This window comes from Anabrus simplex, chromosome 1, assembly GCF_040414725.1.
Source record: "Anabrus simplex isolate iqAnaSimp1 chromosome 1, ASM4041472v1, whole genome shotgun sequence".
NCBI lineage: Eukaryota > Metazoa > Arthropoda > Insecta > Orthoptera > Tettigoniidae > Anabrus > Anabrus simplex.
Genome location: NC_090265.1, coordinates 1,241,428,980 through 1,241,454,185, shown reverse-complemented (window position 1 = coordinate 1,241,454,185; position 25,206 = coordinate 1,241,428,980). Strand labels below are relative to the sequence as shown.

Genomic DNA, 25,206 nt, shown 5'->3' with positions numbered 1-25,206 from the left:
TTAAAGATCTAAATACCAATTTTTACGCCTGTAAACTTTTAAAGTTTTGAGATAAATACATTCATCTTAAAATTGTACCCCCTTTTTCACCCCCTTAGCGACGGAATATCCAAAAATCCTCTCTTAGAGAGCACCTACATCTTAATATGAATGTATCTCCAAAATTTCATTTCTTTATGGCTAGTAGTTTTGACTCAGCTATGATGAATCAATCAGTCAGTCAGGACAAGTTATTTTATATATAGATAGATGAACATGCTATCAACGTAATTCATGAAGCTGTTTTTATAAATTAATAGAAATGAAAGCCTTCTCTGTCACTTGGTTTTGGAAACGTGTATGTTTCAAGAGAGGTATATGGAAAATGGTGTAACTTCACATATAATTTAGTTAATATCAAAAACTTGTTTCTGGAACACTTTTTAAGTACAGATACATTAAAGTGAAATATTTTGTGCGACGAAAATCTGAAAAGTCAAATTTTCTATGTTTGGTGTTCTGATTCCCCTTAACTACATTTAGTAGTATGCGTCGAAATTAATGAAAATATCGCCTGTAATGAACTAAATTGTGGTGTAATGAAAAGTAACGATTAAAATAAATAAATTTTACCGATGATTAGTAATTTATAAACATCTACTATACCCAAGGAGTAAATATTACTTGATACGTTTGATTTCTAACGTAGGCTTCACCTACCTGTTATTCTAAAGTTTATTCCTCTCCATGGTAAAGCCTTGAAAGAATGAAAAGTGCAGAAGGGAGTTGAATTACATACCAGGAATAACTTATGAAGGAATCTTCTTCAACTTTTCCCTCATTGTGTCCTGAACGTGTTGCAAAATTAACGTGTAATAAATTGTACAAATTCCGAACCCCACTAATTCAACGTCCCGGAACCATCGAAAAGGCAGCACTACACAAATGTTCGTTTCAGCATAGTGCACTGCCAACGTTTCACGATGATCCCACTTTACCTTTGCAGACCAGCTCACTTGTAAGTATGAGACCAAGAAATCATTCCATTTCGACATATAACATTCCATAACTTTGTGTGACATCACATCATCTGCAGAGCTCGATAGTTATCTGCTGGCTTGTTTGTTTGTGCTTGTCAGTTACCAGGGTTGACAGGAGTCCCATGTTGTACTCGGTGCTTCAGACACATATTCCGCAGTAGAATCGATGGTCTGCGTGGTCTACTGTAGAAGATTTCATTGTGTTCCAGTAATGACTACACGCAAGAACGTAAAGTCGGAAAAGTTACCGAGTTGTAGGCACTGCAGACTAATTGAAAAATCGATTTCCTAAAACTTCTGTTAAGGTTCTGTGACATGCTCGAAATACGAACAACTCCAACACGTAAACATCTGGTTGTCAAACGCATAGCAATGGAACGGTCGCGCTTTATGAACGACGAGCTTGTGGATATGCTGATTATATTTTTGAAGTGTCTTCGGAATGAACGGCAAGCAGCTAAACTTTATGCACAGCAATATCCAAAGAGACGACATCTAGATCGCAGAGAAGAGACTACGCTAGCATGTACGCTAATGTGGCAACTCGACAAATGAAAGGGATAAAGAGGAACTGAATAAGACAAGAGAAGTTGTCGCAGAATCTCATGCACACTCATTGGGAATACATCATGTTTAATTGCATAGAATTAGTAAACATACTTTTCACTGCTCCCCGTTGAAACGGCCCGCAACTCATTGTCTGCAACTGGAATGCTATGTCCGTCACGAGGCTTTCTTGTGAGTAGATCGGTCAACAAGTGAGTCACATTGTTACTTAAATGTTGTAATTTAGCGTATGTTTCGGTTTACCAGGTTACACCAGCGGATAACCCGATTCAATCACTATGGAAATTTTTATGAGGCTGTTTGGGCAATCAAATTTATGCAACAGTGCCTACAAACAGAGCTGATCTTGTTTGGAAACCTTGAGTTTCAACAGCAAATATGTTCACAAGGTGATAGAAAGCATAATTAGAAGAGTAGCATTACGTACGGAACAGGTAAACTGTTAATAAAATATATTTGCTGTGATGAAACTTATCCCAGTATTCATATATATTGTAGTTTTCCTTTCACTTTCCTTCCCATCCGAATGCTCCTACCTGGTGCAGCAGTACGTGTAGTATGCACCTTCGTATGCGGCAACCCAACATACTACGGCGAATGTATCTGAAACAGTCGGTACGAGATGTGCTGTATTTGTTACGTATTGACTCCATACGGGACGGCCAAAAATCCTGTATTTATGGGCCAGTAAATACCAAAAACATCACTTCGAAGATGAGAAGACAAAGAAAAAATACCACGTTATTCAGCACGTTTCATCGTACACGGCCATCTTTCTATATGTCCATGACGAGTTTCATTCTTATATGAATACTAGCAGAAGTACCCGTCCTTCGTACGGGTTATCAGAAACTGGCTTTAGTTACTCATAATATCGGTGTGACTGACTTCATTAGATATTTATATCACTGGTGTATTTACTTAAGTACGTAGAAATTATTTGTCATGTTTGGAATTATAGTGTATCTTCTTCTTCTTTTCTTCATGGGGGCCTCTAAATATTAGTTCCTAATTATCGTCGACCTCTAAGGTCTTTAGCTACCATGTTTTACCTTCATTCCCACCTAGATATACCTGCTCCCTTCACAAAGCTGCAGGTTTAGTGTAAGTATACTTTCGCCAGATAGAACCACAAATATAAATATTATTGAATGTATGCTATTTGTTTGATCTGACATTCCGTAACTATTATAAATGATCAAGGAAATATGCGATGCATAAAAGTAATTACTATAATTATCTAGAATTATAATTGTCAGGGCTTGTCACTCATGTCGCACATCATAGCCTATAATGAATGTGAGTATAAATGTTGAGAAATTTTTTCAAGTCATCTTGACAATTGTGTACAGTATATAGGTTGTTTTCATGATTACAATGATCGTAAAAGTGGACCAAAATATCGGCACTAATAACATCAGTGATCCTACTACTCCATGATTTGATAGAAAATACTTTAAACTATAGGTAACAGACTCCGCAAAATGCTGAAACCTAAGCCAGTACGTTAAAACGGAGGCCCGTCGGCAATCGCTGGTCGCTGTACTACGGAGATCTCCTGGGCTATTATTTTTATACTTCACTCCCTTTCCATCCCGCCCAAAGGAGTGCTATGAGCGTCTTACACAACAGTTTATTTTTTCCAAATAGTAAGTCATATGTGTATCAATTTTGTTTGGCAGCTATGCCCAAACCTACATGCATAATCTGACTGCTGTAGAATACTGGAGCTGACGTTGCCATGGTTACGGCCGTTCGTTTCTTTATCCGATTCCTAGAGCAGGGGTAGTGTGGTTCCAATATCTCCATAACGGTTTGTTTTAGTACCTTATAACATGGTTTTCGGGCCCGAAGAGTTTACCGAGTTTTGTTCTTTGCGTCAAGGCGCTTAAAACGAGCTTTGTCCCGTCCTTGTATGACAAATTCGATTTCGCCTATATTAGCCTGTTATTTTCTCCCCCGTCGCCCCCCTTGAATTGTTTAGAAAATAAAATACAGCCCATGTTACTGGTAATGCAGCTTTCTATAGGTGAAGTCATTTTTAAAATCGGTTCAGTAGTTTTTGAGTCTATCCGTTACAAACAAATATACAAAAGTCTCCTCTTTATAATATTAGTATAGAAGTATAGATTACATCCGTACACATACGGTTGCCGTCAGGAAGGGCATCCAGCCGTAAAACAGGGTCAAATCCAAATGTGCTACACAGTTCGCACCCGCAACCACACAGGTGTGGCTAAAGCGATAGAAGAAGAAGATACTCATTTTAAAAATTCACCCACGTTTTTATTCTTTTGGCCCCCTTAAGTGGATTTTCCAAAAAGAGTGTGTTCATTTTTAAAGGAGATTCCAAGTACCAATTTTAAAGTCTGTAACATCTTCATTTTTTTTTTAGATATATGTATCCTCATATAAATCATTTAACTCCTTCCTCACTTCTTTTCACACACACACCCCTAAGTGGATTTTCTGAAAACGAATATGTGTGTTCTTTTATTTTTAAAGGGGATTCCAAATAACAGTTTTCATGTCTGTAATATGTTAGGTTTTTGTGATTTATTGTAGATAATTTCGCTGCTGTAGAATCCTGGAGCTGACGCCATGGTTATGACAGTTCATTACTTTATCCGATTCCTAGAGCAGGGGTAGTGTGGTGCCAATATCTCCATAACGGTTGGTTTTAGGGCCTTAAAACATGGTTTTAGGGCCCGTAGGGCTTACCGAGTTTTGTTCTTTGCGTCAAGAGGATTAAATTGAGTTTTGTCTCGTCCTTATACGACAAATTCAATATTTTGCCTATATTAGCCTATTATTTTTATATCTCTCCCCCCCTCCGTGCCCCCACCACGAATTGTTTTGAAAATAAAATACAGCCCATGTTACTCACTGGCAATGTAGCTTTCTATAGGTAGTAATTTTTAAAATCGGTTCAGTAGTTTTTGAGCTTATTCGTTACAAACAAACAAATTTTTCCTCTTTATAATATTAGTATTGGCAACGCAGAAAAAATAGAACGAACTGTAGAACTACGTACGTAGCTGAGATTCTAGTTACTGGGATCTGATTACCAAGCATAGCGAATGCTATGATGACAGCAGGGTACTGCCCAAATGGAAAATATCACCCGAGAGTTCACAAGCAACACAGGACGCCTAACTACATTCTAAAACGATCCCTTTCCCGGGGTGAGCGTACGAGATAGTATGATCCCTCTAGCACAGCCAAAGATCCCAGCAGTTTGTGCACTGCTGTTATATCCTCTCAGAGTAATTTCAAGTATAATTTAGTTAATGACGACGTAAGGGAAGTAAACATAGTGGGACCGGCCAGGAGACTCTCTTCAACACTTCGAAACTTTCTCTCAAGTTTTAACCTCAACTTCGATTTTCCTTCAGGAGTTCCCCCACGTCAATGTATTTTAAATTTAAGTCAATCATCATCAGCGAGTTATTTAGAGTACATACTAAGACTATAGCAACTTCTCCAGCATTTTGAAGAAAGTAGATCGCTTTCTATGATCCCTTATACACACCGATGTTATTATAAATTTGAACCTTGACTTGTTGAGTGTTTAAATCAATATGAAGGAATATTTTATGTCATTATCATCATAAGTGAGGTTTTTAATTTCATATGTGCCAATTTTTGTATCTTAATACACGTTGTTTAGCTGAAGATGTTCCAAATCTGAGGAATGAAAAATGTACATGTTTAGTCATTTAACTAGATTTCAAGCTTGAATATGTTTGTAACAACATAAAGTAGCCATAAAAAGCAAAAAAGTATTGGAAGGTGGTATTCTTCCTTTAACCATAAGCCTAGTTGAATTTATGCCAATACAGGATAAAAATGAGATTTATAAGTTGTATATTAAAAGTTGCAAGCTATTACTAGACGTTACACATTATAAGGTTTTCGTTGCAATACACTCAAGATTCAGTTAATTTCTTTTCTGTGTTCTCAGCTCAATACAAGCGGGCAAGTGCTTCAAGGGCTCTAACAAAGAAAGAAAATGATCGAGTTCTTCGCTTTGATGATGGTAATGATGGTGATGTCACAGATAGACGCCATACCGAGGAGGAATAAGCAGCCGCACATCATCTATATAATAGCTGATGATATGGTAAGTGCGCAACCTGTGCTTGTTAAAGAATAAAGAACTTAATGAATTACTTCGTAGTACTTGTATTTAGCTTGCGTAGCTGAAATTCTAGAACAAAAAGTGTAAGGGACAAAAAGGTTATCAACAGGATTTTAAAGGGAGTTGTATGTAAGCTGCCTTTGAAGGGTGGTCAACCGTAATGTTCCTGACAACAAATTCAGAAAGAACGAACGAGTTGGCCATGCGGTTAGGGTCGCGTAGCTGTGAGCTTGTATTCGTGAGATGGTATTTCCGAATCCACCGTCGGTAGCCCTGAAGGTGGTTTTTAATTTTCATACCAGGTCATATATACTTCTTTCCTAGTCCTTTCCCGCCCCATCGTAGCCAAAAAAACCTACCAGCCAAAAAAGACCCAAAAGTAAATACAGTATTATCTGTAGCTCATGACTATGCGCATATGTGTGGAGTTGTTTTACTCCTTGTGAAGCCACTTTAGTAAATCGTGACTGGAGCGCTGTGCAGTCTATTTTGTGAACTTATTTTACTCTCTGAAAACCCTATATATCTTTCCTTCAATATTTCTCTATAACAAATCTATTAATCATCAGACAAGTCATTATATGCTTTTACACGTCCATATTCGCAATCCTGCACCCTCGTCATGTGTTACCATATTCAATATCAGATAGAAACACTACCTATACATATTTCCTAATCTGACACTTATTAAAATTCGTAACCGAGGGTGCTAAATCACATTCCAGGATAGCACTGCGAACGCAGAACCTGGATGGACAGGGACAATTACGATGACTAGGTGAGGTAGTTCTCATGGTATTTTCACAACCAGTCTAGATCAGCGTTTTTCATCTTGGTACTTGAGGTGTTGTTCGGTGGTACGCGAAGAGTTGGCTACAATTTTAAAACAGTAATTGAAAAGTAAGACTTGAAAGGTTTCTCAGTCCTTCAAGGTGCCATGCAAAAGAATGAACGCTAGCTTGATTTTGATATGCTGGCAAATATAAGAAACCACTCTCACAGCCTGCTTAAAGACTTCACTACTTCTCTGAAAATACCGACTCTGAAGGCTGGATCAAGGATACATTTTTTCCGAGCGATTTGCGTCACGTAGCTGCCAGCTTGCATTCGGGAGATAGTGGGTTCGAACCCAACTGTCCACAGCCCTGAAGATGGTTTGCCGTGGTGTCCCATTTCTCATATCAGGCAAATGCTGGAGCTGTAACTTAATTAAGGCCATGGTCACTTCCTTTCCACTCCTAGACCTTTCCTATTCCATCCTCGTCACAAGACCTACTGTATCTGTAAAGGAAATAGTAAGAGAGATACATTTTCTGATAGACACGCTTTGCCAGCAGTATTGACAGATCTACAAAAGGAAAAGATAATTGAACGTTCATGTGATTCCGCACTGCACTGGAAACGTAATTTTCTAAAAATACTTCTTTCTGATTTTTAGATTAAAGCACGATAGGTCTATGACTACGTGATTTTATAAGTTCACACACACTTGCGCGGATACTACAGTACAGTAACACATGATACCAGATAATTTTCTTAATTGCATAGAGCTGATGCCCAAATATTTCACACATGAAATGGCTCAGTAATAAATAGCTCTTTCTGTCACTACCGATGTCAAGAGGGATGTTATTGCAACATACGATCCGATTAGCCCCAATTTGCTCTGTCTCAGAGTTGCGGTCTGAAAGCTTCGTCATTGGTTCCGGTGCCAAGTCCGGAGAGGAGAAAGTGAATGGCTGGTAATTTAAGCCTTGGCGGTAGTGTGAAAGTAAAGGTTACCACTGAAAAATGAAATGTCGTATGGCTTTTAGTGCCGGGATATCCCAGGATGGGTTCGGCTCGCCAGGTGCAGGTCTTTTTGTGTTTGACTCCCGTAGGCGACCTGCGCGTCGTGATGAGGATGAAATGATGATGAAGACAACACATACACCCAGCCCCCGTGCCATTGGAATTAACCAATTAAGGTTAAAACCCCCGACCCGGCCGGGAATCGAACCCGGGACCCTCTGAACCGAAGGCCAGTACGCTGACCCTTCAGCCAACGAATCGGACAAGGTTACCACTAATATATGTTTTTAAAAAACATAATTTTAACAGAGATCGTAGCTGTCAGTGTAAGTAGCAAATCCTTTCCGAGGGTCATACACCCCTCTGACATATAACAGTTAATTAAGAACATTGTACCGCCAATAATAATGCCAGATATTAGGCTAGTACGTGGTCAACGTAACGACATCCTCAGCTGTATTGTTCGATTTCCTCTACCGGATTCACTGCTTCAGATATCAGATAGCCCTAGTCCAGAAATACAATACTTGGAGTAGTCGCTATCGAACCCAGGACTTCCAGATAAGAAGCAGACACGCTACCGCTACACTACGGGACTGCCCCGTGTAAAGAATAAATAATTGTCATGTGTTCACAGAAAGGAAGAAACAAATCCTTGCATCTTCTGGAAAATAATAATGGCTTCAAAAATGGATCATTGGCTTTGGATCATGTACTGTATGTGTGCACGCATACATAACGTACCTTCCAAAAGATAAGGTAATAAGAACTCGCAAGGAGAAATTTTATTTTACACAGGTATAAGGGTACCTCGTAGTACGACACCGAGACCCAGGTGTGTCTTTAACGGCCTGCAGATGGGGAACACCCGTTATGTCGTTATCGAACTCAGCGCACAAATGTCTAATCTGTTTCCGCGACTTGACGTTCTCACCGTACACCTTTACAAATTGCTAACGAATTTCCACTATTAAGGTGCCCTTCAGAGACCGAAACCGGATCGCTGTATGTATTTATACGTTTGACCATGTTTCCGTGTACGCAACCATCTGTCAACTAATACTGCGATTGCCTGACGCAGCATAACATGCACCATCTAACAGCTGCATGATAAGAGCTGCGGTCTCCTGCTTCGAGCCTGGCAGTGTTGCCAACTTAGTAGATTTTCCGCTAAATTTGGCGGAATTAGAAGACTGTCGGGGGAGAAATATATAATTTAGCGGACAGCGGATTTTTTGGCGGAATTCTAGATTTATTACAGCGGAATTGAGTGTTTTATCCATTTTACGTTTTTATTAAATTTGTACTCCAGTCTGTCTCCGAGCTATTCCGTATTTCTTGTCAGTAGCTATCAGTCACATGAGGAAAACAAGTTATTTGGATTTGATGTTATGAGATCATGGTATCATAAATTTGTAACGCGTGGAGAAAGGTTACTTATCTCTTAGTTGACGAATGACAACAGATAATAGAACTGTGAGAGAGTAGCACTTATATTTATGCTATGAAGGTAGACCGTTTAATGAACTAGCCTGTTCTGTGTGTGGCCCTTGAGGTAGGGGATTCACCTAGTTTGCACCCGGCAGTAAAACGCCTACAAGTTTTAGCTCGCCGGCTTCGAGGCAGGGAGTTAATCCCAGTGAAACTCACAGATCAGGTGAGTGCAGACATTTATTATTATTATTATTATTATTATTATTATTATTATTATTATTATTATTATTATTATTATTATTATTATTGCTCATTATTTGATATCGGATTTCTTGGCGGAATTTTAGTGGATTTTAGTAGTATTTAACGGATCTTGAAAATATAAGTTGGCAACACTGGGGCCTGATGGAAAATTCGAACACGAGGAGAAATATGTCACGCGTGAGGGCTCTTGTAAACTTATTTTTTGGAAGCGCCTTTGTATGTATGTATGTATGTATGTATGTACGTACGAACGAAATATGTGTTCGTTCGTTCGTTCGTTCGTTCGTTCGTTCGTTCGTTCGCTCGATATTGAATTCTCCATCCGAAGGCCAGTTGAGTTTCCAACTGTTGCAACATCATATTATATCTGAAGTGGAAAATGATGAGTGAGGTAGTTTCACGTCACTTTTCTCATTGAGGTAGAAAGTATTAACTGCCAGACCCACAGGAGCGTATATACCAAATTACCCCACTTTAACACCACTCATGGGGCCGATTACCTAGATGTTAGGCCCCTTTAAACAACAAGCAAGCAACACCACTCATGATAGGAACTGGCTGTATAAGGAATACTGGTACTAGTGTCGTGCATGCCCCAGTCGCTGTTTGTTTTAGCCCTAGTTGGAGGCAGGCTGTTCCATTTCTAATTTTGTCCCTTCTGGTTTTCTGTATGTTCAATATAAGTAGCTTTATTTCTGTTTAATTTAGCCGACTTTTGCCCCTGCTAGTCAGCGTAGCTTCCAGTCCATACATCAGAATAGGTGGAAATTTTGTTTTACAAAGTGGTACCTTTCCTTCTTGGGGAAAGCATTCGTACCGCATCAGTTGAGAAAGAACTGTAGAAGCATGACGAATATAAGAACAAGTGTACAGACTCCTTGAGTTCAAGGGCACCCTGCCAACGTATTACCCCGTAACAGTTAAGTATATACACTGTCTTTTAAAAAACAATGAGTTATTACAATTAAAATACCACGGCAGGGTGCAATGGAAAACATCAGACTTGGAAATAACAGCTACGGCCTTCATCACATGTTGCGGAAAGCACAGGTTACTGGAGTGTACATATACAGATAAATAACAAATAACTCCCAGCATATTAATAAAACAACGGGGTCCACTCAGCCTCGGGAGGTCAACTGAGTAGAGGTGGGTTCGATTCCCACCTCAGCCATCCTGGAAGTGGTTTTCCGTGGTTTCCCACTTCTCCTCCAAGCGAATGCCGGGATGGTACCTAACTTAAGGCCACGGCCGCTTCCTTCCCTCTTCCTTGCCTATCCCTTCCAATCTTCCCATCCTTCCACAAGGCCCCTGTTCAGCATAGCAGGTGAGGCCGCCTGGGCGAGGTACTGGTCATACTCCCCAATTGTATCCCCCGACCGAGAGTCTAAAGCTCCAGGACACTGTCCTTGAGGCGGTAGAGGTGGGATCCCTCGCTAAGTCGGAGGGAAAAACCGAACCTGGAGGGTAAACAGATGATGATGATGATATTAATAAAACTCCCATGACCCATTTAAAGGTAATACTCTAATTACCAACTCAATTTGTCGGCTACTGGACTTTCGAAAGCTCGCGTGAAAAATTGGCGGATATTCGAGATTGTAAATCTCGCCGGATCTTCTTCGTTCTGAAGAAAAATTGGCACTTTAGTTAATGATAAATAAGTCTGGGCATTAAATCCATAACATGTTGAAGACAACAGCCAGCTCCTGACGGATCAACTGAATTTTTTTCTATGGAATCGATACAATCAAAAAATATTTCACCCCACATCAATTTTGAGTTCAGTTTTCCATTAATTACTTTCTCGGCCTGGAAAATAATGTCATATACACTTTTCGAAGGACGTGTTAAAAACACTTCATTGTTGCTCGAACCATAGTCCTCGAAGAGAACTGAATATTTACTGTGATTATTCTCACGTAGAGAATGAGTACTTAATAAATCTATAAAAGTGATTAACAATGTACCCAGCCAAATGGTACACTAAACACTTCTCAATCGAAGAGTTTCGAACTGCGCTATCAAATTCAGATACAGATCTTTCCCAGTCTTTGATATTTACTGCATCTTGAGTCCGGCTCCATGGCTAAATGGTTAGCGTGCTGGCCTTTGGTCACAGGACTCCCGGTTTCAATTCCCGGCAGGGTCGAGAATTTTAACCACCATTGATTAATTTATCTGCCACGGGGTCTGGGTTTATGTGTCGTCTTCATCATAATTTCGTCCTCATCATGACGCGCAGGTCGCCTACGGGACTCAAATCGAAAGACCTGCACCTGGTGAGCCGAACATGTCCTCGGACACTCCCGGCACTAAAAGCCATACGCCATACTGCATCTTGAACCACATATTTTTGCTTGATGGAAGTTTCGCTCGTTGCTTCACTGTCTTGTTATGCATTTCGACATTCCGGGCTAACATACGCATCTGATTAATATACGATGTCGAGATTAGCTCCCGTTTAGCTTCGCAATTTTCTCCAGGGACGTAGACACACTGAAGTAGATGTAAATGAAGGAAATCTATTGTGAATGAATGATCATCTGAACTGAGGTAAAGTAAGGGTTATTCTGCCCGAAGGCAGGTCCGAACCTCCGCAGAGGTGTTCCTGAGCCGGAGTTTACGTGCGGTAGGGTGGCCAGTTCCTTTCCGCTCCTCCATTCCCTTACCCCCCACCAACAGCGCGTTGCAACCCATCCAACTCCTGACCACGCCCAATGTTGCTTAACTTCGGAGATCTCACGGGATCCGGTGTTTCAACACGGCTACGGCCGTTGGCATCTGAACTGAAAGAACGCATAATTCCGAAGTGCCGTTTTGAAGGATCCTGGTGAGCTTTCCCGTTAACACAAACTGGGCATAAAATCCACAATATGTTGAAGACATCTAATATCGTGTAACACAAACTTATAACCTCTTTCCCAAAGCCATTCACACATTTCCAAAATACTCTGTAGGGTTGCCATCAGTAATTCCAAGGTGCTATTGAAGGCAAAGGTGTTGTTAGTAGAAAATTAACAAGAGCTCTATGAGAAGGTGAACCTCTACTTGAGAAGGGATGAATGCATTTAGTGCATCAGCAACAATATTTTGTACTCACTACCTTGTAATCCTGCCAGTCCCATTTCTCGATAAAGTTCCATATCTTTGGCAACAATGTCACTAAAAAGTTGGAAAGCAAGCCTAGCATTCATTCTCTGGAACGATGATGGGTCTAAATGAACAGCTGTCAGTTTGAGGCAGACTCTAAGCCCAGCATATCCTGAGATATCTTCTTCGAGCAATTCCCTATAAAAACTTAAATGTATGATTTTGTCGTTATAGTGAAGTTCTACTTTATCATGAAAGTGGTTTCTAATGCATTTCAATACATGCACGAAGTCGGAGAAAGTCCAGATCTCTCTTAACATCTGCAGAATTAAGGATGTGAGGTTGCAAGGTTGTAGAGAACTTGTCTTGCCACTGACTCCTAGCGATTTCCAGGCCTTTTTATTTGTCTGACTACCATCATAAGTAAAGCCAACCACCATAACCCCAGTCTCTTCTAACTGAAAAATCACCATAATTAGAATTTTTGCGAGAATGTCACCTGAAGTAGTTTTTCTGCTTGCATAAACAGCAACTAGTTGCACCCAATTATGCATAAAAAGTACTAACATGAACACTAGTGCGTGATTTGCAAGCAAGTTCTTCTGGAGGTCTGGTTTGTGTTCACCTAAATCAACTTATCCATAGCTGCCTTTGTGGATCAGTGGTAGAGTGTCGGCCTCCGATAGAGTCTAATTTTTGAAGGGCGGAAAAAGTCCATTCGACACCCCATGTCGTACGATGTCGGCATGTAAAAGATCTCTGGTGCCACATTTGGTGTTTGCCCGATAAAATTCATTAAAACCAGCCATAGACGCCCAAGAGAGTTTCCGTTCACTCGGTCCGCCATCCAGTAGACCTAGAGTAACACAGAACGTCGAGCAGACAGCCAGATGGCGTCAAACTGGAATGTCTGCACACGGTAGCTGAGGCCATACATTATTATTATTATTATTATTATTATTATTATTATTATTATTATTATTATTATTATTATTATTTCTTAATCTGCTTACCCTCCAGGGTTGGTTTTTCCCTCGGACTCAGCAAGGGATCCCACCCCTATCGCCTCAAGGGCAGTGTGATGGAGCGTGAGACATTGGGTCGGGATACAACTGGGGAGGAGGACCAGTACCTCGCCCAGGCGGCCTCACCTGCTATGCTGAACAGGGGCCTTGGTGGGGGATGGGAAGATTGGAAGGGGTACACAAGGAAGAGGGACGGAAGAGGCCGTGGCCTTAAGTTGTGTACCATCCCGGCATTTGCCTGGAGGAGAAGTGGGAAACCACGGAAAACCACTTCCAGGATGGCTGAGGTGGGAATTGAACCCACCTCTACTCAGTTGACCTCCCGAGGCTGAGTGGACCCCGTTCCAGCCCTCGTACCACTTTTCAAATCGGAAAAATGTATGGAACAAAAACGTTTGTGAATACAATTTTAAATATATTGTAGCCGTTATCGGGATAATACGTCTACAAGTAATAATAATAATAATAATAATAATAATAATAATAATAATAATAATAATAATACCTGCTACCATTATGTAACCTCGTTGTTACACATAAACACAAATTAGTAATGAGACAAGATGATAATAATAATAATAATAATAATAATAATAATAATAATAATAATAATAATAATAAAGGCATACACGAAATGTTAGAAACAATAAAGACAAACTAAAACCATACGCATATTTAGCACAGAAAACAAACGGTAACGATCAGGTTAAGCAACATGACGGCTAAGAAAAGATAGGTGGAAAGCGGCTAGGAACCATATCCAGGCGGTGAAAGGTATTGGCATTGCTGAAGAAGCGAAATCAATTGTGATTCCAATTCAATAAACAGTATACTTAACAATTTAGATGGAAATAATAGCGCAAATAATCAATAAAATTACACTTTAAAACAAACTGAAACAAATTGAACAATAATTACAAATTACCTAGCAAGGTCAAATTCAGTGATAAGTAAAATCTCACAAAATGTACAAACTTCATGGCGCAACATTTAAGTGACTTAACACTGTCAGAATGAATAAAGTTTAAGCAACGTTCATAGTCAAAAAGATATACACGGAAGGAAGAAAATACAAACTTTAAATAGATAATCTTAGCGCAGAGCACCTTTAGGAGGCAGCCCCCTCAAAAAACACTTCTGAGAAAGGGTGCCCGTCCTAAATGCGAATACTCCAAGGTGACGCAGAACGAATGAGACAGCCCCAAAGGGGAAATTTACAGTTTACAATTACATCGAGAGGCGTTGGACATATAATTTACAAAACAAAAGAAATGGGAACTGTCTCTTAACACAAATGGCGTGACTTGCCGTAAAGGCTAAGTCATATTAATAACAAATTGGCAACTGAAGAAAAAACGGGTAAGCTCCGGCAAAAAGAGATTAAACGGACCACTACATTTGAAGATAACTACCAGAAAGATGAAAAAGGAAAGTGGAGGGGCCAAGAAGACCCGTCACCTCGAGAAGGCAACCTCTCCCTTCAGTAGTCAAATTCGTAAGACCCTCGGAAGAGCTTGGCTCTAGCGAAGAGCTCCTCTCCAGAAAATTGGGAAATCGTAAAACAACCAATGAGCGTCCGTTATTTTCCTTCGTCCGCCAATCACAACTAATTTTATTATGACCAATCGGGGCCCAGGAATAAAATCTGCTAAAGAACATCGAGTAGCATCGAGAAGTTTCGAAATTGATGCAATATGATGCAACTGGAAACTCCTGGAAGCATGTAACCCGATCTAGCGCGTGTACTACAGTATGTCCCACAAATATCTCAAATATATCTAAACGTTTTTTAAGATTAATTCTTTTTTTTTTTACAACAACCAAACAATCTTGAAGCAGTGTCATAAATAATTCCAAATATTTCCACACAGAAAATATAAACAAACAAACCAATGAATAAACACATGATATAAAATACCCCACAGTCTTGCGAGACCAAATCACGTTTTCTTTCCTTCTTTAAATCACTACAATATTTTTATTAGCTTTCTACAAAATTATTTAATAAGATGTTCAAAATATTAATAATTTACAATCCGCCAATGGCTAAATCCGAGTATGAATTTCTTTCGAACATTTTCAATTACTACTGGTGTTATTTTTCTACATTATTTTCTGATCTACATTTTCAAACTCATCTGTATTAGTAAGTCTCATAACAATGACTCTACATTTCAAATATTCCCATAAAATGTATTCAACTGGAGAGAGATCTAATGATCTTGCAGGCTACTCTATAAGTCCTCTTCTTCCGATCCACCTATTTGGAAAAAATTTCAGATATTCTAGAACACGGACAGCGTGATGAGGGGGAACACCTTCTTGTCCATGCCAGATTGAATCATGAGGTATGTTTGGATCTTCAACATTTGGATGAAAGACAGCAAGGGATAGTATTAAAACTTCACGCAAGAATTAACATCTCTTCAACACGTATTAAATCTACGTAACACGACCTAATAGGTTGAAAGTTTGTTTCGATTAAAATGTTACTTCATCAGAAAATAATAAATTTGGTATGAAGTCTGGATTTCTATCATAGAGATCAGTAACTAGAGTTGGGCACTATGTCCCTGTTTCGGCATACTTTGCCGGTGCATAGTTATGTTCCGCTGGAACGGGGTCCACTCAGCCTCGGGAGGTCAACTGAGTAGAGGTGGGTTCGATTCCCACCTCAGCAATCCTGAAAGTGGTTTCCCACCTCTCCTCCAGGCAAATGCCGGGATGGTACCTAACTTAAGGCCAAGGCCGCTTCCTTTCCCCCCTTTCCCCTTCCTTACCTGTCCCATAAAATCTTCCCATCCCTCCACAAGGCCCCTGTTCAGCATAGCAGGTGAGGCCGCCTGGGCGAGGTACTGGTCATTCTCCCAGTTGTATCACCCGACGCAAAGTCTGAAGCTCCAGGACACTGTCCTTGAGGCGGTAGAGGTGGGATCCCTCGCTGAGTCCGAAGGAATAACCGAACCTGGAGGGTAACCAGATTCAGAAGAAGAAGAATGTTATGAGTTTAATTATGACGTCCAAATAGGCTTATATAATGCCTTTCTCCTTTTTACCTTGCAGGGTTGGTTTTTCCCTCGGGATCCCACCTCTACCGCCTCAGGGGCAGTGCCCTGGAACTTCAGACTTTGGGTCAGGGATACTGGCGAGGAGGACCAGTACCTCGCTCAGGCGGCCTCACCTGCTCAATACGGGATGAGAACATTGGACGGAATAAACAAGGAAGAGGGAAGGAAGCGGCCGTGGCCGTAAGTCAGGTACCATCCCGGCATTTGCCTGGAGGAGAAGTGAGAAACCACGGAAAACCACTTCATGATGGCTGAGGTGGGAATCGAACCCATCTCTACTCAGTTGACCTCCCAAGGCTGAGTGGGCCCCGTTCCAAATTTCGAGGCAGAGCCGCATATCGAACCCGAACCTCCGGGGGTGGCTGCTAATCATTCTAACCACTACACACATTTACCGACGTAAATAGGGCTCTCATCCACTGGAAGCGGAAACATGCGAAAACCTGCGATGACGAAATCGTGCGAACACGGACGTAAACGGCCGAACGATCCAAACCGCTGATGTCAAGCATGACCGCGTCCATTGGCACCGGCGTTGTTTGTCAGTGAACGCACGAATACCAACGAACTGCGAACTATCCAGATTGGTTTGGGTTTTTCGGCCGAAGAGCTGCGTTGTGCCATGAACGTTGAAAAGCTGATACTGCTGGTGCAAGATAGGAGGTATTTGTGGGACCAACGAGAGTCCAATTACCATATGCAGGATGTAGAGAAGAAATTATGGAGTGAGGTGGCGAAAGAAATGGATGAGCCAGGTAAATTTATTATATATATTTGATTTATTTTATACCGCTTCACTTGATGGGTTACCGTAAACTGTCTTCATAGTAAATATCCAAGTAGGAAATAATAGAAGGGAAACTTGTTGTCTTCATAGATAATATATCAACGTTGTACTGAATATTATTGGAAGTTTGTTGTCGAGAATGTAATTAATTCACAGAACAATCCTATAATTTAAATCTCTACCACAATTATTTACAATACAAGTTCGAAGTGTAATTTTCATCAATAACTCTTTCAGTATTTGTTTTCCCATCTCGTTATTTTGTGTTTAGACCTACATTTAAAGGTTATGTACAAATTAAGCTTCAAAATTGTCTCTTATATAATTGACTATGACAGCATCATGAGTTAGGCTACTTTTACTTTCCTGTCCGATCACTTCATGCCTACATCTCACTATTATTTACAAAATAGGTTTTAAAAGTGTTTCTTATATCATAGGCTCTAGCAGTACTTCTGTTTTCACCTCTGATAGCAAATCTATTTAAGTGAGGGTTTCTAGTTCTCCCATGCCTCCTCTGTCTATAATTATGTTGTGTAATAAGCATGTACATTTTACAATCTGTTCCGCTCGCTCGGGGATTACTTCCAACGCCTTCTGAAGAATTCGCCATTTATTACTCAGTAATGCCGAAAGCACACTCTACCACTTGTCTTGCATGTGACAAACGCTTGTTAAAAATTTCTTCTTCAGGTTCTAGGCTCCTTTGAGGGTAAGGACGCATCAAATACGTCCTCAGTGGATAACCTTCATCCCCAACTAAAACATGCGATGCACGTAATTCAGAGCCAGGTAATTCTTTCTCACAATTCACTTTAAGTGCACCACGTTCCAGCTGTCTGGCTAAGTTGGAGTAGCCAAAGATGCCACTGTCACTCTGCTTTCCGTAGGCTCCAACATCGATGCAAATGAATCTATAGTCTGCTCCTACCACTCCTTGCAATACGATAGAGAAGTACTTCTTATAACTGAAGTACATACTACCAGACTGTTTTGGGCATTTGATTCGAATATGTTTTCCGTCTATGCTGCCGATGCAATTTGGAAATCTCCATTTCCTCCAAAATTCGGCAGCTATGTTATCGACTTGTTCTTCAGAAGGGAATGGCATATGGTCATTGTGTAATGCTTCCCATATCGCACTGCACGTTTCGTGAATAATTCTTCTAACGGTTACATCTGGCAATCGAAAAGAATAACCCAAAGTCTTGAAAGACGAACCAGTTGCTACGTACCTGAAAAGAAAGTTCTTATTGTAATTTTAATAACTTCTTATACAGTACTATGCATTTGGTGGGATTTTCGAATATATATTAAACATTTTTTTTCTGTTTCAGTTGAGGACATTAAAAAGAGGTGGAGGGGACGCAGGGTCACGTTCAGAAAGGAGCTAAAGAAATATAATGACAAGAAATCTGGAAGTGGAGGAGATACTATAAATGAACCGAAGTGGCCTTTCATCAACCAACTGTGTTTTTTGTCAGACACTATTAGACCCCGAAATATGTCCAGTAGTGTACCTGATGTTTCTGAAGATACAGGTAGTAATGAGGTGGACGCTGAAGGTACCGAGTTTGAGACTGATTCTACTGCGAAATTATTCACTCTACACTCCGTGGAAAATATTGCAGGTCCTTCTCTAGAAAATAATGATGATGTTCAGCAGGTACATAAACAACCCTTCAAAAGCCCTCTAAAAAGGGGAAAGAAAAGAATAAATTATGACGACAAGCTGCTGGAAATAGAAACAAAGAAGTTAAGTTACTTTGAACAGAGCTCAAAACTGAAACAAGACAGCGACTATCAGTTTCTAGTCAGTCTATTACCATCTTTACAGGATGTACCTCCAGAAAGAAAGTTGCATGTTCGCATGAAACTGATGAATGTGCTAGTTGAAGAACAGGAAGAGCGAAACCGTAGTGTGATGGCTACGCGTAATATTTCACCTGTATCATCTGAATCATCTGTTGGTTCTAACAGTGCTGCTATGTATTTTAGTCATTATTGTCCTTAATGATTGTAAAGTAAACTCGATGTATGTCAATATTTAATACCTCATAAATCATTGCCTCCAATCTTCAAATTAAATTAAATCTAGATGAAGTTTCTCATTTCAGATAAATGCTACCATTCTGTGACTTGACAACAAAACTTCACACATACTCCGATTGCCCTGGCCACTCGAGCCAAGCTTTATCGCACTGATGACAGAGTGACATTTCCGCTATTTATGTTACGTCTCGCTGTTGCAAAAACATACTCAATCCCTTTACTTGGTTGCGAATTATGAAAGGAATGTTAAAATGGGAAAAATAGAAGTGGAGATAATCCCCAAATCTCCCCTTTAATATGAGCATTTGCTTACCTCAAAGTTACAGCTAGACGTTGTTCAGGTGAAATAGTTTCTCGAAAGTTACTGTACTTTTTCAACTGATCTTGTACTTTGTTTAATATATATCGAAATGTATCACATGTCATTCGAACATAACCAAAGTACTGTCTTTCGTCCTTTTCAAGATCAGCCCATATATGTGAAAATTCACCAAACATTTGCCTTTTCGATAACATATCATTTACCCACTCCCGTTTCCTTTTCTGAGCTCTTCTTCTCGCTAGCAGAGGTGTATCTAATGCATAGAGATCACACAAATCTTCAGTAGACGCCATCTTCTCACACATACACCTATTAAGTAACTCTCCCGTATACGCAGCCAAAGGACGATAGCGTACGCACGATTTCGAACAGACTTCGCAAAGATTCGTCCGAACTCGCAGTTCGCAGGTTTCCGCTTCCAGTAGACGAGAAGTCAGTCCGCCTCTGTGGTGTAGTGGTTAGCGTGATTACTGCCACCCCCGGAGGTCCGGGTTCGATTCCCGGCTCTGCCACGAAATTTGAAAAGTGGTACGAGGACTGGAACGGGGTCCACTCAGCCTCGGGAGGTCAACTGAGTAGAGGTGGGTTCGATTCCCTCCTCAGTCATCCTGGAAGTGGTTTTCCGTGGTTTCCCGCTTCTCCTCCAGGCAAATGCCGGGATGGTACCTAACTGAAGGCCACGGCCGCTTCCTTCCCTCTTCCTTGCCTGTCCCATCCAATATTCCCATCCCTCCACTAGGCCCCTGTTCAGCATAGCAGGTGAGGCCGCCTGGGCGAGTTACTGGTCATTCTCCCCAGTTGTATCCCCGACCCAAAGTCTGAATCTCCAGGACACTGCCCTTGAGGCGGTAGAGGTGGGATCCCTCGCTGAGTCCGAGGGAAAAACCGACCCTGGAGGGTAAACAGATTACGAACGAACGAAATATACTGGTAATCTAACAGCCGAGAATGTACGACTTTCGTATTCGTTAAGAACAAACCAATGGACAGCAATAATCGTGTCATTCCCCTTAAAAACAAATATCAGCAACAACTACCCCCAACATGTATTCGTCAGCATGTACTAATTCAAATATCTTATGCTAGCCCGCAGTCCATCCAAGGCAGACACCGACGTCATATGGTGCAAGAAGTGTGTTATTGTTTGTGCAAGGCGTAGGGAAGAATGGGACGGAAAAACAAGGAAATAACAGAGGAGGAACGCTGGATTGCTGTACGTCAGTTTAAAGCAGGTAAATCTTATAAAGACATTAGTGAACTTCTCTGCAGACCAATTATAACAGTAAGAAGCATAATATACTGTATAAGTTTACTGAAGTACAAAAATACCGTACCAAAATGCTGTCCGGCTCCATGGCTAAATGGTTCGATTCCCGGCAGGGTCGGTATTTTTAACCATGATTGGTTAATTTCGCTGGCACGGGAGCTGGGTTTATGTGTCGTCTTCATCATCATTTCCTCATCATGATGCGCAGGCCTGCGCGCGTCAAATCAAAAGACATGCACCTGGCGACCCGGCACTAAAAGCCATACGCCATTTCATTACATTTCATTTCACCAAACTAAATTATTAGTGTGTTACTCTCTGGCGGGTCAGGTTTAACCAAGGCGCCAGTCCCCACGTGATTGTTTGATTGTTTGGTCAAATCAGTGCTTATCTTGATAGCTGTGTCGATAGATTGGAATAAGGAACACTAACGTTTAAAACGACTAATTTCCAAAAAGATGAAGAGGAGGAAGGAATCGGTCGATAGGCAAGTGAAAGTGAAGATGACTGTGTGTCAGAAAGTGAGCTTATCGAAAGATTTGCTGAACAATCATCGGCTTACTTTAGTCGGAACGATACGCAAGAATAAAAAAGAAATTCCTCCTAGTTTTGTACAACACAAAAACAGATTACAGTATTCAAGTAGATTTGCATTTGATAATCAAGTGACTCTAGTATCACATGTTCCGAGGAAAGGAAAGACCGTGCTGCTCCTATGAACAATGCAGCATGACGCAGCCATTGATGGAGAAACCGGTGACAGACATAAGCCGGAGCTGAACACATTTTACAACTGCACTAAGTCTGGCGTTGATGTTGTTGACGAGCTTTGCGCAACATACAACGTTGGACGTGTGAGTAACCGCTGGCCACTCATGGTATTTTATGCCATACTGAATGTAGCCGACATAAATCGTTGCCTACGAGATATACAAGGCCGGGAAGTGTGCGCTAGTTCTGAGCATAAAAACCGTCCCCAACCAGGTTCGCAGTACCGCCGCCAGATGTCTCGATATCGTGCTATAGTTTTCATGTGCTGTATGTAGTGTATTAACATATGGAGAAAAGTGTTTTTAATACGTTTACTTATAGATTTCACTTGCTGATAGTGTTCAAATGAACTCGAAGTAAATTTCATATACTCTATAAAATATGGTATATCGTACTGTAAGTCCAATTCGTAAAAAAAAGGAGAATAATTGGAGTTTTCAATCATTTCCAGTCGATCCAGTTTTAAAGGAGAAGTGGATAATTGCTACATCTGGACGGGGGTAAGGGGGCAAATTAGGTTCGCTTTGGTGGCCTGGGACGTCATCCAGAGTCTGTAATTTACATTTTAAATATTGAGACTTCAGATTAAGGGTTACAGATTCTTTAGATCACTTCACTGCTTCCGACTACCGCATCAAAAGACACGAATTAGGCCTATGTTGGCTTTTCGAAATGAAGAAAACTAGAATAACACTCCTCATTAAAGATCCCCCTGTGGGTGGGGGCGGTAGAATAACACCCATGCTATCCCCAGCCTATCGTAAGTGGCGACTAAAAAGGGCCCCAGGGGCTCTGAACTTTGGAGCGTGGGTTAGCGACCACGGGAACCTTAGCTGAATCCTGGCATTGCTTCCACTTACTTGCGCTAGGCTCCTCACTTTCATCTATCCTATCCGACTCCTCTTGGTCAACTCTTGTTTTTTTCAACCCCCACGGTATAAGGTTCCCCAGGCCTAAGGATCCTTTCATTTTCACGTGGTCCTTGTCTTCCTTTGGCCGATATCTTCACTTTTTGAAGTGTCGGATCCGTTCATTTTTCCCCTCAGATTAGTGTTATATAGGACGGTTGCCCAGTTGTACTTCGCCTGACAACAATAATCACCACCACCACCAATACCACCATCTCATTGAAGGAAACCTCCATTACGAAGCCATGAATTTGACATGCGTGGAGAAAACGTTAGGATCCCTTATCATAGATGAAATGGCTATCAAGCCTAGAGTACACTATGATCGTAATCCTGATCAGCAACAGTTCTGGAAATAGGCCTACTTGATGAGACGCTCGAAGGTAAGCTAACTAATCCGCGATTATTCTATTTTCTTTCAGATGTACTATTTTTAATAGGCTTAAAATATCTGGAAGTTTTTTTGCTATTGGTTTTACGTCGCACCGACATAGATAAGTCTTATGGCGACGATGGGATAGGGAAGGGCTAGGAGTGTGAAGGAATCGGCCGTGGCCTTAATTAAGGTACAGCCACAGCATTTGCCTAGTGTGAAAATGGAAAACCACGGAAAACCATCCTCAGGGCTGCCGACAGTAGGATTCGAACCCACTATCTCCCCAATGCAAGCTCACAGCTGCGCGCTCCTAACCGCACGGCCAACTCGCCCGGTAGTTTTATATTATCTTAGATGCTATTGATATTAAGAATGACACCATACCTTTTCAGAAAAACCTGTCACTCTGGAGTTGTCTTCCTTGGCCATGATATGTGGTTATCTAGTTCGAGTTGCGGAAGAAAATTCCAACTGTGAATCCTGCTTGGGACAGATATCCTCGGCCACTACTGATAGTCCACTGATATGCCTCATTAGGATGAAAGATCGTGGAGTATTACGCTACCCCTCAAAATAATTTGTTTACTTCCTGCAAAATATGTTGAATTATACGCGTCACTCATTACGTTATCTGGGAAGTACGAATTTAGTTTTAAAACTTCACGTTTTTGTTGTTCCAAAGATCATTGAGGCATTCAAATGTGACGAGTGTGATCAGAGAGTACTGACTGCAACTCTCATTACAAAACTTTTAAAACCAGTACTCGACAATGAAGCTCATACAATTAATTACAGATGCTCATGACTTGGAAAAGAACTTCAGGACAAAGCCTTTAAGTTAGAAGATCTTAAAAATGTGAGTGATACGAGCAGTGATCATGGTAAGTCATTTTTAATGTATTACTTTTATTAATTATCACACTTGACTTCGCCTAAAATAATTCCAAATACCACTTAAATGTGCCTTACTTTACATCCAACCACTCGAAATCACATTTAGGTGGTCTTAACTTCATTATTTGTAGATTGTTACGTCTTTAGAAACCAGCATGTACTATTAATTGAATGTATTTCGCGCGAGCAGCATAGCAAGATGTCGAGACCTCTAGCGGACGTTCGTAAAACTGCTTGCGACCCGCATTTCTATCGGTCCCCTTCCCGGCCTTGTATATCTCGTAGGCAACGCATAAATACTCTCACTGCCTGCCAATTAAAGAGACCTGATAAGGTAGTTAGACGAGCTTTTCTCAAGCAACTGTCTCAGAAAATGGTCCACAAACATACGAAAAGCCCAACCGTAATGGAGAACCTTCTTCGTTCATTGAGGTCGAAGATAGCTGGATATGTAGGCATTGAAACTCCGATGACAGGACCTCCAGCTAAGAAAGGCCAAACGAAATATGGGTATTGCCCTTCCAGTGCTGACAGGAAGACGAAAACTGAGTGCAACAACTGTGGAATAAAGATTTGTGGTCAACACACCACTCCCATGTGTCTCCAATGTGCGGGTATCGCTACCAGCCAGCGTGAATAAAAGGGCACATTTTGGACAGCCATGAATTCTTGAGGAATACTCGTTACGATTTGTAAGTGATTGAAAACGTTTATTGAGACTTGTGCTATATATTAAAGTGAAGATTTCCTTGAATTGTTGATTCTAAGTGATTTAAATTTAAGATGAATACTTCTCTGCGGATATTAAGGCCTATTTTTCTATTCATGAAATTATTGTAATTATTTTGCATGTTATATTTAAGGGCCTTACTTTTTGGTGAAATAAAACTTGATTTCGGTGTTAAAACTAACGCTATTTCGGTAGGTATTTCGTGAAATAAATTGTTATACCGATCGATGTTTCTTGTGAAATCCTCCTTATCTTATGGGCTGAATCTAATTTTGTGATAAGGGTTTTTAAAGAGAACTCTTATAATATAAGCTTGTTATTAAATCTTAGAACAACTAAATATACAAAATGTTATAGAAACAAATATATAAATCACTGATACCTCGAAATAAAGTTAGGTTATCTGCCCTGTAATATGAATTTATACATGGTTACATTTTTTTTACATGTTCAATTACTTATCTCCAAAGTACAAACTAAGCATTGTTTCAACATTATCAGCATGCAGAGTTGTACGACAGTCAGAAAGTATCTTTGTGTAAGCAGAGAAGCCCCTCTCGCTGTCCACATTAGACGTCGGAAACCATAATGCTTGCAAACACTTGGATGCAAATTCACTGTGGTCTTCTATCAAACCTCCTAAAACTTCACTTAACGAGGTCTTCCTTCTTCTCCTCTCCCAGATGTGCTTTCGCAG

General features: G+C 40.6%; 1 protein-coding gene across 1 annotated transcript in view; it reads left to right on the top strand.

Moving 5' to 3' along the window:
- Positions 1-5,572: 5,572 nt before the first annotated feature.
- The window catches only part of LOC136858234 (arylsulfatase B), a 94,672-nt gene continuing 75,038 nt past the window's right edge, over positions 5,573-25,206 (top strand). The window contains exon 1 of the mRNA XM_067137633.2: positions 5,573-5,709. Coding sequence (XP_066993734.2) covers positions 5,599-5,709 — 111 coding nt within the window. The 5' untranslated portion in view covers positions 5,573-5,598. The remainder of the gene's footprint in view (positions 5,710-25,206) is intronic.